Source organism: Dreissena polymorpha, chromosome 3, assembly GCF_020536995.1.
Source record: "Dreissena polymorpha isolate Duluth1 chromosome 3, UMN_Dpol_1.0, whole genome shotgun sequence".
Classification (NCBI taxonomy): domain Eukaryota; kingdom Metazoa; phylum Mollusca; class Bivalvia; order Myida; family Dreissenidae; genus Dreissena; species Dreissena polymorpha.
In genome coordinates this window covers 33,538,984-33,557,098 of record NC_068357.1, presented here as the reverse complement: position 1 = coordinate 33,557,098, position 18,115 = coordinate 33,538,984, and the positions used below count along the sequence as shown (strand labels likewise).

General features: G+C 35.7%; 1 protein-coding gene and 1 long non-coding RNA gene across 14 annotated transcripts; one reads left to right on the top strand and one right to left on the bottom strand.

Moving 5' to 3' along the window:
• Positions 1 to 748: 748 nt before the first annotated feature.
• LOC127873602 (cerebellin-1-like) lies at positions 749 to 5,930 on the top strand. Of its 3 annotated transcripts, none has more exons than XR_008046283.1 (3): positions 749 to 965; positions 5,214 to 5,524; positions 5,676 to 5,930. XR_008046283.1 is itself a non-coding variant. In XM_052417474.1 (3 exons), the coding sequence occupies exons 1-3, from the start codon at positions 3,941 to 3,943 to the stop codon at positions 5,799 to 5,801; spliced, it is 726 nt and encodes a 241-aa protein (XP_052273434.1). In that variant the 5' UTR covers positions 3,928 to 3,940; the 3' UTR covers positions 5,802 to 5,930. The 3 variants fall into 3 exon arrangements, 1 of the variants encoding a protein (XP_052273434.1); XR_008046284.1 differs by having other exon boundaries at positions 754 to 895; XM_052417474.1 differs by lacking the exon at positions 749 to 965 and adding an exon at positions 3,928 to 4,229.
• A 4,329-nt stretch (positions 5,931 to 10,259) lies between these two features.
• Positions 10,260 to 17,637, bottom strand: LOC127874154 (uncharacterized). 11 transcript variants are annotated; one of them, XR_008046663.1, is made up of 9 exons: positions 16,987 to 17,637; positions 16,012 to 16,692; positions 15,712 to 15,795; positions 15,107 to 15,546; positions 14,866 to 14,932; positions 14,646 to 14,711; positions 11,672 to 14,340; positions 11,479 to 11,538; positions 10,260 to 11,314 (listed from the first exon to the last, which is right to left on the bottom strand). It is a non-coding gene; the product is annotated as an uncharacterized LOC127874154 (long non-coding RNA). The 11 variants fall into 11 exon arrangements; XR_008046666.1 differs by lacking the exons at positions 16,012 to 16,692; positions 16,987 to 17,637 and having other exon boundaries at positions 15,107 to 15,294; positions 15,459 to 15,546; positions 15,712 to 15,974; XR_008046655.1 differs by lacking the exons at positions 16,012 to 16,692; positions 16,987 to 17,637 and having other exon boundaries at positions 11,672 to 11,773; positions 11,998 to 14,340; positions 15,107 to 15,974.
• Positions 17,638 to 18,115: the final 478 nt, after the last annotated feature.

Below are 18,115 nucleotides of genomic sequence, written 5' to 3'. Positions count from 1 at the left end.
GGTGCATATACATGTGAGGTTTCAATGTTTTAGGTGGAAGCACTTTGATTTTAGAGCCGATGTAAAGGTTTTAGCACGACGCGGACGTCTGACGACGAGCTGTCTATGACAATACCTGGGGTTTTCCCCGAAAACAGCCGAGCTAACATTGAGCGCCATATAAATTAAATGGAAAACATAAATATTATGTCAAGAAAAATAAAGCTGTAAAAATCTCACCTGCTCGTCTTTGATGTTGCAATTAGCACATTCAGCATTTTCAGTATCTACTAAATAAATATATGAAAGTGCCAAATGTCCAAGATACTATGACGTCCTCCTCAAAATGTTAGATCCTTCGAACTCCATTTATTTTATCCCTGATTAATCCTCTCACACATTAGGCCTACATGTAAGATTCCTTGTTATGTTCACAGCGTTTATTTTAAATCGTTTACGTTCTCAAACTTCAGCAGGTATTTAATTATAAATATTTATTGATGATTAAGATTTATTTACTATTTCGAAGATACAGTCTTGCAACGTGTTTAGTTAGTCTAAGTTACGTGTTTAGTGATTCTTACAAACAATAGACTGACATGAAAAGTGGCTCCTTTTGAAGCACAAACTGCATCCAAATATATATTACAGCTGGCCCGGTTTTATGGGGCCTGTTTTTGATAATAATTAATTACCATTTTTCACTTCCGTGTTTATTATGTTTACCAACGCCATGATGGGAAAAAGTCCGTTTCCCACAATGCTTAGCGCGCATTCACACAGGTCAGTAAAACCGGTGTGACACAATGAAGCAGTATAGCATTAATAACATGTCTGTACAATTAAAAGAATCTATTGTTCATGCCGTAACGGCTACACTAAACACTACAAAAACAGGCTAGATTGCACTTTACCGGTACGCAGTTGTTTACCAGTATCGACAAAGCGGGGGTTTGGGGGCGGTAGCCCGCGAGACCAAGGAAAAGGTGTTGGAAATATATCTGTTTTGATTTATTAGAATTCATATTTGCGTTTATAACTGTAAATATGTTTCTGTGTACTTTGTTTCGTTCATTTTTTATATAAAGTTAAGTTTTCTGCAAAAAATTCATATCACTATGATGCTTGCAATATTGAGTCTTTTATGTTTATGTTTATTATGAAAACCTAGTCATTACAATACTTATTCACAATGAAACATACAAGTTCAGCCCTTCTTGTTCTTCATTTTTATTTGTTAATACATTAAAATATATTATCTTATTATCACTCACTACCTTCATTAAAATACATGGTCGCTTACATTACAACATCAACGCCGTATATCTTTTTAAATATATTTCTTGTTTAAATTAAGGTAATTTATTTTGTGTGATGAATATAAACTTATACACTATTTTCGAAATATAAAATAACATTATACTAGTTTTCAAAGTATACTAATAATCAATCCTTCAAGACATTTGATGCAGAATACTATAACAATAACACATATACGTAGAAATATCAGATACTCAAAATGTCGCAATGCAAAATACAGGTCTTATTTCCCACTTATTGAACAATGATTGCAGAATAAGTGCATGTGACCTGTACTAATTTTTTAAGGTTTGTACAATAAAGTTTATTGTCTTTACACCACAGCATCGTTTAAATCTTAATCTTTATCATTAATTATTACATATGTACTGTAATAGTCATACTTAATGATTCCGTATTTTTTGCAATGCATGTATTTATAATTAATGATTCTCTACGCACTGCACTATTGGTCATTAATGGTTTCATATGTGTTTCAATGATTTAAATATGCACATGATAGCCAGTTTTAACCTGTTGCGAATAAACAGCTTTTACAAATAATAAGTATACATTCAACATAGTAGCAAGATATATACGAGCATGACATATTTTAAGGAAACATGTTATGTTATTGTGCATTGTTTCGTAATGCGATGTATCAGTAAGTAGCCACACTGGCGATAGACCTTAAAGTTACAATTTTAAACGTTCTGGTTTGATATTACGAAAACATGGGATAACATGCCGTTCATTGTTCAGACGTCGAGATACTTCTCACCGTCTCAACCGAAGCCGGGTACAAACCACGATGATAAAAACACAGTATCGCTGTTCGTTATAAAATCATACCTCCCATAATAATCGCGGCATTGTTAAACGACTTCAATACGCACTTGTGATACTCATTATTTCTGCTTACTCAACAGATTTTACAAATGACGCCGTTCCCGATTGCCGTAATGCGAAAGAGTTAACCGCCAATGATCTTTGTTCTCTCATTCTTTTATAGTCATTGGTGAACTTACCAGCAGATGTAAACTTAATTTGGTCAACTTCCTAAATATTCATATGTAGGCATGTAACGACAATTTGCGATACAAGTACTGCATTACTGTATATTTTGAGTGAAAGTGTAAGCGACATTAGTGCAATTCTATGACCATAGAGATCTGTATAAATCTATACATTAACAGTTTTTTTAACGATTTGAACTACGAAAATCTCGCGACTCGCTAGGCTACACAAGTATTAGTGTCACAGCGGAAATAATTCATCTTTTTATGTATAATAAATAACTGCTATGAATTTTTTATTCAATCTTATAAAAGCGAAAGTAGCACACGCGTTATGGGTATGAGTCAACACAAAACTTGAAACTTATATTAACATAAATTATGTCCACAACGATTTTCAAGTACCCAAAAGGATGAGGTGCATTTCATTTGAGAGTAGTTGCAAAATAATGCACGTGTACCAAATTTATTGGGAGGTATCTGAAGAAATCGCATTGATAACAGCAACGAGGAAAACGATTAAATTCCACATTAATATACCTATTTTTCATCCTTTCAAATGCTGCTTAAATGAATACATAACGATGCGTTTTTAGCTCCACTATTTACCGCATAGCCTGAGCTACAATTCTTAGAAATATATCGGCGTCAGCGTCAGTGTCCGCGTAATTCTCAAGGTAAGGTAAACGTGCAGAATCTCTATATCACATAACTGTTTCTTCTTAAGGTATTCATTTGAAACTAACCACACATGCGCTTCTTGTATTTGTGTTAGGTGTCTATAAAAACATCTGATCTGCAATTTATCAGAATTATGGCCGTTGAGTACTAAGAAATTTGGCAGACGTGCAACATCTCCATACCGATGTTTCTACTTATTCAAGTATTCAATTGAAACTTCACACATTTTATTGAGGGTCATTGTATGAATGCTCTCATCAAGTTCCATAATTCTGACCTAAAATTAAGCAGAGTAATTCCATTTTAGTTTCAAAATGCATTTAAGTAAACGTGCAAAATTTTTATATTTCTATTTATACTGCAGGTATTCAATTGAAAGTTCACACATTCGATCGGCGACATTGCGTTAGGTGACCAAGTTCTATAACCCTGACCTGTTATGTTGCAGAATTATACCCCTTTTAGTGCGACGTGTCTTATTTGCGCTCTCACTTTGTCGTTCTTGGGTGTTTGCTCATTTTATGGACGATCGCACGCCAAAACGAGACATAGCTTTATTTACCCAGTCCCCATATTTTCACGTCAGTGTCAGCGGGGTAATTCTACTGAAACGCACAAACACGCAAGAAAGTTATGAGGTAAAAAAGCCTCCAGACCAATGTTTTTAAAGCACTTAATACATGTATATAGAATTATAGACCAAAAGTTATCTTTGAAGTTTCCAATGCAACACCCCAGTTAATCCTATTCATTAAGTCCGTTCAAAGTAATAAACGTTTGTATGTTTCGACTTTCGTGCCACTATATGTTCACATATACATTTATATGAAACCGAATTTTGGTGTTCTGAATTATTTTATGATAAAGGTCAACGGACATGAAGAAGCGTAACTGATAAGAAATCAAAATCTATATTAATCTGGTCGCCATTCAGCACAAGTTTCATTGTTATTCAAGCTTTGAACATGCACACTTCTACAATAATGATATTGTGCGCGTGTGCATTATGTCCGCAGACGACATTTTGTGACGTCACAAGTGACATTATCGGCGCACTTAAAGACGAGATAGAGTCTATGAAAGCTAGAATAACGCAACTGGAAGAAAATGCCGATCGCGAAAGAAAAATTCACTTTCAAGAAAGGAAACAAACAGAGAACCAGTTAAAAGCACAGAAATCCGTTATACAGACGTTATTGACCAACGTGCACCACGCCGCAGGACCCTATATAAATACAACCGCCAATATTGACCGTAGCAAGTTATGCACTGTAGTAACATTTTACATTTTAGTAAGAATGTGTTCGCTGTAATTTAAAATTAGAAACAGTTAGATTAATCGTAATTACCCACTTACGGCTCTTTATATACATGTAACCCTCCGAATGAGCTGTACATTACTGTACTAATTAATATGCTCATAATTATTTACAAAAACGAAGCAATCTTTGAGGCGTGTTCACTATAGGGCGCCGTTTTACTATTTGTTTCGAAAATTCATGATATCAAGGAATACATTTTGTATATTACGAATTATTTGCGATTAAAGGGAGATTATACGATTTTGTCAAATATTTACGAATTTATATAAAAGGTGCGAATAAAACTTATTATACATATATTTCAATATAAATTTAGATAAAAGTTAAGGAGAACATGCGTCGCACAATGCGAAATAAGCCAGATATTTAATTCTGAACTCGAAAATGTCTGTACAGTCGAATTCGCCAGCATGTATATCATTCATGTACGATGTGAATCTAAATTTAGTTTAAAATTTGTCTTTGCTGCATTTTATGAAATTCGTCTTCAATATATATTTTTTCTTGCCTATTTTGTGTTATTGTAACATATTATTATCAATATACTACAATTTAACACATATAAAAATCGTAAAATCTCCCTTTAAACATAGCCATGAGTGTGTAGCTGTATCTGGGCGATATATGTTTAAACCTAAACACAGGTGCTTATTACCAGGCACAAATATTCAGGGTCGTCACTGGAACGGGCGTCTGTCGACCCCTGGACCTATCCCCTGTTACCTTACTTACACGTCTTCTGAGGGGTATGGTCATATGCAATAGTCCAGGTGCACTGGATTCAAATCTTAAAACACAACAAAACAATTGCGCCGTACCAAATATGCCCTACCTGACAAAGCCGCTTTACGGCTCTTATCGAGTTCTCTTCAGATTCTCGACGGTTCTAATTATCTAAACGCACATTCGATTTCAGATCACTGCCGAGTAGTGCTCGGATACACTGTAGCCTTCACTGCAGTCAAAACGAAAGACCAAGAGGATCTTCACTGGCGGCAGCCCGTAACGTTCGAAACGGTCATCTACAACAGAGGTGGCGGGTACGACCCAGACAGAAGCATGTTCATAGCGCCTCAAAGTGGGGTCTACATGTTTTCGATCACTCTTGGTTATCAGTCTGCGATCCACTCGTTCTACTGCGAGCTAAATCATAACGCTCAATCCGTAGCAGGGTTTTACGGCGATCATGGCATTTCGGGAAGCGGTAGTCAAACCGTGGTCATTGAAGTGAATACATGTTAATCTTTGCGTTTTAAATCGTAAACTTAACCTTATCATAAATACCGCGCGTTCGATACATGTAGGTTGCCAATGGCAATGCGTAATACTTGTTCTTATATACACAAAAGTGGTGTGTTGCATCTGTTCATTGTTGCAGGTTCAAGCTGGTGATGCCATTTGGGTATGGGTCTTGACCCAGACCAAGGAGGTGATCTCTGGACGAAGTTTAAGTTCATTTTCGGGCATACTGTTGGTACCACTGTATAACAACGGTCACAACTGAAGCAACAACAAAAACAAGAATTATGGACTTTTTTTAAATCGATGGTTTGTAGTATTATTGTCTGCTATTAAGGAACCATATTTATTCCAGTACATATGTCTTATAAATCAAAATAAACCGACAAGGACATGGGTGATTTGTATGCGCATGCGCAAGTGTGTTTTCGATACTGCATTTTTATATTCTCCAACGTGGGTAGATGTAAAACGCATCACTATAACACGCGAATCTGGGCAAAGTTTACGAAATGGTCGTTATAGGAAACAGAGCAGCATAGTAACCTTTACTGTGCGACGTACAGAAATATCGGGCAATACTATGGGCGCGACGTACTTGAAAAGGAACCATGTGGACGCTATGACGTAGTAATTAAATGGACAGAAACAATTGGGGGTGGGGTGGGGGCAATATGACGTTGTTAACGTTTGATTAGTAGCTATCTGGGACAAACTTAAGGCAAATGCATTATAGTGCTGCAAACAGGCACACATAAGTCGCTTATTTAGGGGAGTAACTGGCCACTGATCATAAACAAAGAGTTTTATATATGCAAATGTTCGTCTGGGTCTGTAGATTATGGTATGAGATTTCATTTTTTCGAAAAGTGCTGGAGGGCTTCAAAATCCAAGATGGCGTCCAAGATGGCCGCCAAAATGGTCTTACTCACGGTATACATTACAATTTCCATTTTATGTGGATAAAATTGCTATCCACCTTCTTAATCAACATTAAATGAAAGGGTGGTGTATCTTAAATGCTTTACTTACCTATTACCATGTAATGGAATGCATTTTTGTGCATATTTTACTGAAAATCAGCAAAAAATGCTCCAATTTTTGGGGCAAAGTCTAATATCTTAATGAATAACTATCAAGTATTTGATTAAAATATATTTAAAATCAGGTAAAATCAATAAGTATATTAATATCCGTTAAAACCCAGTTGTCAAAGGACAAGGCTCAATTGTCGGTACCAATGTGATACAGACTGTGCATAAGTGACTAAAACAACGTACTATTAATTATTTGTTTGACAAATATTAAGTAGTAAGTGCACAGGTAGGAGCTATAGTGTGGACCGATATGAGATGCAGTTGATATTACTTCGTTATTAGATGGTCGCTTTAGCGACCATCCAAAGTGCTTAGTGTTAAATTCAGGTCGGTACGGCCTAGATATGATTAACCCAATTCCCGCTTACTACGCGCAAGAAAGAGTTGTATAATTTATGCAAGAGGTTTGAGTTCTCCAATTATGTTTATTCACAAATGGAAACATTATATTAATATCGTGTTAAATGCAATAGTTTCGAATGGTGTTTTATAGAAAAGAATTTAAAAAAAAAACAATGATCGTATTGTACGTGTCGCGGAGGAGATTGTTTATGAATGATTCAAATTGTTTACTTTCTGCTGCGTCTGCGTGTCGTAGTATTTTCGCTCATCTCATTCATAACTCTGCGGCTGGCGATAAACAAAGGGGAGTCCGGGTGAGAATAACGCACTAGTATAAGGTTACGCTTGTTTATATTCACAGGTCTCAAAAATAATACGTTGACCACGAGTTCAACAATTATTACAGGGATACGATAGACAACATAAAAAATGGTTCATTATTGCTGAAACTGTTAAAAAACATTTAAGTGTCGTTTGAGCATACAGAGAGAAGTCCGGAATTCCTTACACTGAACAGTGCTACATCCTTTGAATTGAGCACATACGCAGTGATGTAGCAAAAATTCAGACGTTGTATCTCGAATCAGCTTATTAAATATTCGAAAATATTCATGCGTGTCTGTTGGCGTTATGTAAAAGTCACTAAGATGAAAACTGAAACAGCTACGCCTAAAAGCGCATACGTGCTCTATACCTATGTTTATGTTAGCGTTGTTGACACCGTGTGAACTGCTCGGGGAACAAGTAAAGCATAAACAGCAATGTTTATATACTTTTATTCCTCCATATACAAGATACGAAGATTATTGTATATTTTGAATTTGTATATGGTGTCAAAAATCAAAAGTTTTGTACACGGAACTTTCATTATGAATTTATATTCTTGGTGAGATAGTCATTTGATATTAGAAAAATATTCCTTTAATATGATGGTGACTGCAAATTTTCTTTATATTAAGTTCTCATTACCATTTTCATCATACTTTCTATGCTTTCAGAACTTCCAAAAAGCATGTTGTTTTTATTTTGTCTTAGTTATTTCTATGAAATAATAAGGATGATAAAAAGTGCACACAAAACTCGACCCGTGCGCTATGACACACACTTTATAAAGATGAATGGCATGTGTTCATTTTAAACTTGCGATTGATTTTCAAAAATGAATTGCGTGTTAAATTATGCAATAGCGAACATCTTCAGTGCCTTCAGCGCTTTGATATTGTTTGGTAAGGAAATATATGACGAAGTAAGCCCGTGTGGATATGGCGCATGAGTGCGCGGGAAGAAATCAATGGGTACCATATGTAATCAATTACTAGTATCATGCATTGTCCCACATACAACAGTATATGCACTCATCCATACGTGCTATTGTTAGCCCGATATCGCTCATGTACAAATGCAAATAATGTACAACATATACAATTTTTAACTGTAACATGGTAATGGCATATTCAATGGTTATGGCATATTAATGGGGTACGCGTGCGTGTCATTGCAAGTGAATGTGGAACTTAATATTTTTAAATGATGTTGAAAGTTTGCATTATCTTTTGCCTTAAAAAAAAACGCTTGTACGTGATTTCTGGTTTCCGAGGGGAGATAAGTCGTTTCTTTTTATATTTTCTTTCCTTCAGTTATTACACTTTATAAACTATCATTCATGTATTCATCATATATTTCTGTACAAGATATACTAAATAAGTATTATTTGATCAATAATTGTGTTCATTAGAGATATTTGTTTAAATAAATGGGACCGAGAAAAAATGGAAAATATTGAGGGTTTTGCAGCTTGTTATGAGCAAGTCAAAATCGAACCTATGGGCATTTGGTCCCGCGATTAACTTGACTGTGTAAGAGTATGAATATTGCAACTGAGCAGCGAGTATTTGTGTTATAACCAAAGCCGGGACTTGCACCCAGATTTCTTCTCCCTCGAAGAAGGAAAAGCGTTCTGCGTTGAACTACTGTGGTTGTGTTAACACGTTTCATACAAGCTACATGATCAAGAGGTGTCACTCAACGTTTTATACGGGCTTGTGACCGTTCTTTTCACAGCAAAATGAAAAGAGCCGCTTTACCACCTTGCGATATGCAATACGGACTAGCATACTAGCAAACAATATAGCCTTTACTTTTGCCATGCATTAACGAAGAAACATTGGCCTTTCGGCGATGGCTAAACCTCAGAAATCCCATTTAAATAGATATTTTTTTCACATCTTGCAGAAATGTTCTGTTGCATAATTTCTCAAAATATCCTAAATCAGATAATATACAATAACATGTGGACATCTGTTCCAGTATCTTGCAAGACGAATAACTATTTGTGGAGCTGTAACATAGCACAACATTAGATATGTTACTGCCTTTCAACTGTGTTATTTTATCAAATATATTTCATTGATCAGACACGACAGATTTTCATTTCAACTTCACGTGAACAAAACACGTTCGTATCAAACTGCAAAATCGCATTGTAGTGATTGCAGACCAGCTGCTGCTGAGAATTTTCTTCTACTATACGAATGTGCCTACATATCTGTTACATCAATGCATCATATACTAGTATTTTATCTTACAACCAAACCATAGCATTGAAGTAATACTGCTTTTCAAACAGCGCTTGTTAATATCAACCTAGGTAGCAAACTATGCGATCGAGTGTAGATTTGGCCAAGAGGCAAAAGTAGTTAATATCGCAAACTGTTATGTATATAGATTTTTTTCATCCATATTTTGTATTATGTGTGAAACAAAACTGCAAACTACTGTGTACACTCGAAAGCTTACAAACGAGATGATTGACCAGCGCTTGTCAATATCAACTCAAGTAGCTAACTATGCGATCGATTGTAGATTATATAGTGTGTTTTGTTCGTATATTCTACAAGCGCAATATAAAGCCTAAATACTGTTGAACGTTTATGTTAATGTGCCTCACTGAAAGACAAGTTATACCAATAACGAACCGTTGTACAAAATGTGTATGCAGTCAAAAGCGAGTAACTGCTTTACGTTTACGAGTCACTCAATGTAAGTCTCAACACGAGTAGTTCGTAAGGCGCAATTAATGTTCAACGCAACATTGAGTAGCATAGTTTGTTGCCATATGGAAAATATCTTATATCGGTTAGTCATTCATATAGTTTTTTTTATCATTTTACCTCAAATTCAAGTTTGAAAGTTTTTTGCTTTGTACGTTTGCAAGCTAGTGGTGTCACTCGGCGTTTTTACGGACTTGTGACCGTTCCTCTTGTCTGAGTACAAGAGAAGTCGCCTTCCCACCCCAGCCCTAGCAGACTTAAACCTAACAATTTGAACAATGCGTGTTATCAACCGGTTGGTAGCCTTATCAAATGCCATCGCGTCCTCGGACTCGCATACGCATCGACCCACGTCAGGTTCTAAAGCTTGCGGGCAATAATGAGTGTCCCTCGCGATAGATTGAGGAGCCTTGCCAGAGTATAACGACAGCATGGATAACACATGTTAGAACCGAAAACCGAGGCGTTTCCCCTCAAGTGCTATCGGTTCGCTTCGCAACTTGTGGAGTCGGTCTATTGACACCTACATACCTCGGTCGCCCATACTCAGTCAATTAACCGCTGTTGTCTTTCTGCTTGCCAAATAGCAGTCAAAACAACCTTACATTGATCTAGCCAGATTGGAAACTACGAGCGAAAACTAACTCGCCCAAGCGAGTGACCCGCTCCCGATTCGAGCAAAACCTCACCTAAGCACTATCGACCCAAAAAACGCCAGTAACACTGCTCCGTTACTAGGGAGCCTTGCTAGTCAACACAAGTAATTTGCAATCCTGGCTAGAGCAATGAGTATATTCGGACTGGTGTACCACCATGTGATTGTCTGCGCTTAAATTGTTGGTATTTGATACTTAGAGTCTCTTGTGCCAAAGTTTTGTTTGATTTTGGTAATGCATAGTTAATACATCGTTAATACACAAACACATACATCAATACATCAATACATCAATATTGCTGGCCAGCACAATAAAACAAGGAAAAAAAAGGTAGGAGAACAATCTCCTTTATTTTTCATGTAAAAACATAAACATAAACATACACACTGTCAACACTTGCCACTTGCAACACCGAGTTCGTTTCAGTGCAGAATGTACACATTTTTCGATCGACACACATTCGCAATGTTACATGGATTCACAAAGTTACATGGATTCACAAAGTTGCACTGATGTCCATACACGGGCCAATGTTCAAGTTATCGGTGCGATGGACCCACGGTTTTGTCGCAGCTATACGCCACACGTATGTATTGACTACTCGGTGTCCACATCAAGGTTTGCAAATTGGCACTGAAAATAGAAAAGCAAATTGTGTTAAACAGTAAACGATGAAAGTAAACAGCCTGAAATGATAAAAACATGCATGTGTAATATACCATGTATCAAATAAAATAGTAAACACAAACTGCTAAAGAAAAACACACAACTCTACCAACTGTTTGACTGATACTTACTTTTTTGTATTGTGTTGCATGTTCAGGCGCCTTTCTGTCACTGCTCGTCTTGCAGTAGAGCTGAAATGAAATGAAAAGCATGATCAGAAACTTTCACTGTGTTTGTACAACTTACAATTTATGTGCACAATTTTGCATTTAAGTATAACATAACATTAAAACAATCTCAAACAATTGTTCAACTAATACTCACTTGTTTGTTTTGCTGTTTCCACAAAGGCGCCTTGTTGTCACTGCTCGCCTGGAAGTAAACCTGACACGTCTAGTAGTAGAAAACACTCGTCTTGTAGTAGGGCTGAAATGAAATTGAAAGCATGATCAGAAACTTTTGAATGTGTTTGTACAACTTACAATTTATAAACACAATATTGAACTATAACAGTAAACTTGAAACAGATAACAATTTTACTTACCTATGTTGTCTTCGCTGAAATACAAAAGTCATGTTCATAGCAATCATAGCATATTAACACACAATGAATACAACTCAAAACTTTTAGTAAGAAACTCAGTACTTACTTTGTATTTTGTATCCAATCCCTCTGCTGGCAATCTTCTTCAGTCCACAATCGAGCTGAAATCAAGACTCAATGCATACATGTAAATTTTGCCAAATAATAAACAGAACTGTGAACCAAAACTTTAACTAAACAAAACTAACTTTTCAACTGTAATGGTACTCACCTCTGGCAACTGAAATCATACAGACATTTTGCATATCAAAATACATTTTTAGTTTAAAGATAAGAATGATTTATGAACATTTTACTTACACAAAGCATAAATATAAAAAACATGCTATGATGAAAAAAACAATATGTATACAAAATTATACATAAAGAAACACAATATACTTACCATTGCTGACCTGAAATTGAAAAAAGCACATTTTGTATAGCAGAATACAAGTCATCAAAACAGTTCAATATGAAAATTAAAGAAAGTTAGTGTACTTACCACAGCTATACTGAAATGAAAAAAACATTTAGCAATGCAAAATACAGGTCATCAAAACAGTTCAATATGAAAGGCAATTGTACTTACCACAGCCATACTGAAATGAAAAAGAAACACATTTTACAATGCAGAATACAGGTCATCAAAACAATTCACTATGAAATTATAGAAAGTTAGTGTACTTACCAACAGGCTACTGAAATGAAAAAAACATTAGGCATTGCATAGTAGTATACAAGTCATCAAAACAGTTCAATATGAAAATTAAAGAAAGTTAGTGTACTTACCACAGGCAACTGAAATGAAAAAAACATTAGGCATTGCATAGTAGTATACAAGTCATCAAAACAGTTCAATATGAAAATTAAAGAAAGTTAGTGTACTTACCACAGGATACTGAAATGAAAAACAGACATTTTACAATGCAGAATACAGGTCATAAAAACAGTTCAATATTAAATTATAGAAAGTTTGTGTACTTACCACAGCCATACTGGAATGAAAAAAAACATTTAGCAATGCACAATAATCAAGACTTACCTAGCTGATCTTGAATCATTCTCTGTTTCTCAACTTCTCAGTTGTCCAAAAGTCTGCTCTGTAACGACCCACCATTCCAATCTGAAAAATAGTTAAGCATAACAAAGCACAAAACAAACCAAAAGAATAGTTTACTTACCTCATATTTTGTGCAGGTTTTCAACAGCCAATTTTCTTCTTGAAGCCTGTATTCGTCTCTTTTTTGACCCACTGTGGAACAGTCACAGCAATGTAAGTCTGAAACATAGAAGGGCATAACAACATAACATACAAACCAGTATATTTGTTTTGACTTACCTCGTGGCTAGAGTCGAGACACAGCTGCTGAATTTCTTTTCTGTCACAAGCTGTCAAAACATCTCTGCAACATCTCTGCAATTGAAACCTTCAAACAGAGTAAAACAGAGAAACATTTTGTATACAATATAGTAAACACTTACCTTGTTATAGGCCTGAGTTGCAGCAGTGATTCTTTCTTGAAATCTTCTTCTTTTGCATCACTGCATGAGAGACCTGAAAAATAGCATGCAGTGCAAAACACATGAGTTAAATTAAACCAAAATTGTGTTTCTACTTACCTTGCTTCTGTAGAGTTGAATCACAGTAGTAGAATTCCTTCTTCAAACACATTTCTCTGTCTACACCAGGAACTTGAATCTGAAACAGAGAAAAGCATCACATCAAATTGTACAACTCAAGTGCATTCATTCAATGCTTACCTACTTTCTGTTGAGTTGTTTCACAGCAGCTGAAATCCTTATTCACTGTTGGCACTGCTATGAGACCATTTCTGCATGTGAAATCTGAAACAGAGCAAAGCAAAGTATGCATGGCAAAAATCAAACAAACACAATTGTAACACTTACCCTGTTTGCAAGTCCCATTCACTTTCTCAGCAATGTTTCTCTTCTTGAATCGTCTTCGTCGCTGACTACAAGTACACCTGAAACATAGCATGCACAAAACATACCATATAAAAACAAAATACAAGTGTTCATACTAAAATGAAACACACTTACCTTTCTGCTTTGCTCAGCTCTGTTCGACTGTCAACTCTTCATGTCATGTCGTATCTGAAACGAACTAAATCAAAACATGCATAGCACACTATCATTGATAAAATATTGAAACAATTGTATGCTTCATAGCTGTGTTTTTTCCACTTTACATCACAGACAACTGGCGATCACAAAAGTAAAGACATTTTTGTTCTACTCAAAGATTAAGCTCACATTCACAAACACCGACCGACAGAGTTTTGTATAGAGTGCTAATACCTAAAACTGTACAAAAAGAATCGACATCAGTTTTCATTCATCATCGTTTATTGAGACAAATTAATACTACAATACTTACCACAGCTCCCTGAAATGAAATAGAAATGTTAACAGCATGCAAACAAATGTTAACCAATATCAAATCATCTATAGTAAATATCAACAAAAGCATTTTGATACACATAGTAAGTGTTCACCATCATAGTACATCATCAGTTAGTTCGACATCCCAAGGTTGCTCAAGTGTAAGTACTGGCTAGCATTTACCCTTTTCAGTAAACCGTCACACATCAGCATTTTTAGACACAAGCACTGATAGATTCAACCCTTGTTATCATCTTTCACAGACTTCTATGAGTAAACAACTGAAAAATATAAAACGTTTGTACTCACTGTTTGGCAGCTCCAAGAAACACGTCTGTACTGCTTGCCATCTGGACATCAACTGAAACAAAACATCTGAAAACACACATACATGTAAAACGTTTTTGAACATAAACCAACACAGATAAAACTTGAATTATCCATCTGTACATGACACACATGAAAAATAGCATAAGTTTACCATCACATTACAGCAGTACAAATTAAAACAAAAATTTGATCGACTTACCTTGCTTCTGTAGAGTTGAGTAACAGACGTGGAAATCTTCTTCCATGTGTAAACCAGTGACTCGAATCTGAAATAAAGTAAAGAACACATTGTACAACTCAAATCAATGAATTAAAACTTACCTTACTTTTGATGAATTCTGTTTCAGCAGTTGAAATCCTGTTTAATTTCTGCATGTGAAATCTGAAACAGAGCAAAGCACGCATGTTACAAATTAAACAAACACAAGTGTTACACTTACCCTGTTTGCAAGTCCCAATCACTTTCTCAACAATGTTCCTCTTCTTGATTCGTCTTCGTCGCTGTCAGCAAGTACACCTGAAACATAAAAGCATGCACAAAACATCCCATATAACAACTATTTTGTACTTACCATATGAGTGCTTTTCTGTTCAGGTCAGCTTGAAAACCCATCACTGCCATCAGCATCTGAAAAATAGTACATCACAAACAAACAAACAAACATAACATATCATAAAAACAGTTTAACACAACAGATATGAGAGCTCTCGCAACCACGTCTGTTCTGTTCGACTGTCCAAAAGCAAGTGACAGTACTTCAATTCACTAACATTGAGAAATTCTAAACTTACCTTCAAGGCTTGTTGAGTAGCTCCAAAAACAAGACTGCTTGGCTCCACTGTTCACTCCAACTGTCATATCATCACTGGATAAGCACTCCTGAAATGTATTAAAACAAAACATGCATAGAACAAACATTCAGTCAAAAGTACTTACCTTTCACTTTGTCACTGCCCTGTGCTCAACTCCAGTCAGCATGACATCTCTGCTTGAAAGTCTGAAACATATAAAAACATGCAATGCAAAACAAACATAGTTACTTACCTTCTAGCATATTGTTGGAGCTCCAGAAAACACGACTGTTCACTCCAGCTGCCAGACTTGAACTGCCAGCACACATCTGAAAATCTGAACAAAGCATTCATGTTCATACTTTACTAGCCGTACAATTAAAGTTACTGACATACTCATCATCCAAAATAGAGTACACGAAAAGCTAGCTAGGTTTACCTCTGTTCATGTGTAATACACCAAATGAAACCATGATGATAAAGTAACTCACTTTATCTCTTCTTTTGTCAAAATAGCTCTACAAGTGTTCATAGTGGAATGAAACAGACTTACCTTTTCATTTCCCAGCTCTGTTCAAATCATATCAGGTTTTCATCTCATGTCAAATCTGAAACGAACTAAATCAAAACATGCATAGTATACAATCATTGATAAAATTTCGAAACATCTGTATGCTTCATAGCTCTGTGTATTTTCACTTTACAGATCACGGACAGCTGGCGACCACAAAAGCGAAAACATTTTTGTACTACTCAAACATTGCTGTATTAGTCTCACACTCATGAACACCAACCGACAGAGTTGTGATAGAGTGAAAATACCTAAAATTACACAAAACGAATCGAAATCAGTTTTCATTCATCATCGTTTATTGAATTCTATACATATGCACTACAATCTACAGTACTCACCACAGCACCCTGAAATGAAATAGAAATGTTACAGCATGCAAATACAATTTAAGCAATATCATATCATTTATCTACTATGTTTGCAAATTTTTTTCAATCATATGTTCGTTTCCCCAAAGTAGCTCATGTTCTGTTCCACCATCATACACCATCATCGCTAATCACAACATATCGACACTATATCAGTACTGAGTAGATTCTAATTTCTACCCAACGCATTACACTTCTATACAAGTAAACCTGTACAAAACGAATCGAAATCAGTTTTCATTCATCATGATTTATTGAAACAAATTTATACTACAATACTCACCACAGCCCCCTGAAATGAAATAGAAATGTTACAGCATGCAAATACAATTTAATCAATATCATGCATATCAACAAAAGCGATTCAATACATTGTCGTTTAATATTTTTGCAACATTTTTCCATCATATGTTCGCTTCCTCAAAATAGCTCAATGAATATTCTGTTCCACCATCATCCACTATTATCGCTCATCACAACATATCGACACTGTATCAGCACTGAGTAATTTCTACCCAACACATTACAACCATCATACATCATCACGCAACTTGTAAACAGTAAAACGAAAAAAATTTGTACTCACGTTTTTTGTAGACAGCAGCTCGATGAACACGTCCGCACAGCTCGACATCTGAACCTCAACTGACAGTCAATCGCTTGACACCACAACATAAATTTAATTATTCACAACAGTCAGAGCTTAAAAAAACACGTCCGATCAGTCCGATGTCAAAACTTAAAGTGAAGTCAAGTCGTTCAAAAAAATTAATGTAAGTCAAACATTTCATATATAACGCTCACAAAATTTCGTTGTCAGTCAATACTAAACGTTCAAAAGTTAACATCGCATAAGAGTATGATTTCATTTCACAACTCAAGTCAAAGTCAAGTTGTTATCTCATAACAATAACCTAACACTTCAGTCATCCAGTCATTCAACAACCTGAGTACCAAGTCGCTATTCTATAACGCGAAAACTTTTCATCAATAGTCAGAGCTCACGAAAGTACGTCCGTCTTCGTCAACGTTCAAAAGTCAACTGAAACTTTTTAATCGTAAAAATATTTCAAAGTCAAATTTTTTTCAGAGCTCACAAAAACAAGTCTGTCTTTGTCAAAGACCATCAGTCAACTAAGATTCTGTCGTAGTAAAAAAAATTTAAAAGTCAAAACTTTTTTCAGAGCGCTTTAAAAACACGTCCGTATTGGTCAATGTCCAAGCCGCAACTGAGCGTTCTTTACCCGCGCAGTTCAAATTATAATTAGGTCACGACGTCGAGAGCTTCGAAAAACACGTCCGAACCCTTCAACGACCAAACGAAGAATGACAGAAAAGCACATGGAAAATGTTTATTCTTCATGATTTGAGTTACGATCGAATGTGTATTTGATGACAAATCTAAAAATCATACTTACCATGCAAAAATCCTACAAATATTGACTTTGTGATGATATTTTTTCATGACCATACAAGCCGAAATATTCACACTCACAGCTTGAATGGGCATAAAAATTGATAAGCATGAGTCCGTACAATCCATCCAGTATTTCCTTCAATTTAAAGCAAATCCATTGTCTTCTAGTTTTAAATCTTGTTATGAGGCGTACTCAACGCAGATTTTTATAGTCAATGTCAAAACGACAAAATGCGAGTATATAAAAAAATCTAGTCAAACATAGATTTACTAACCTATCATTCTGAAATAATCCTAG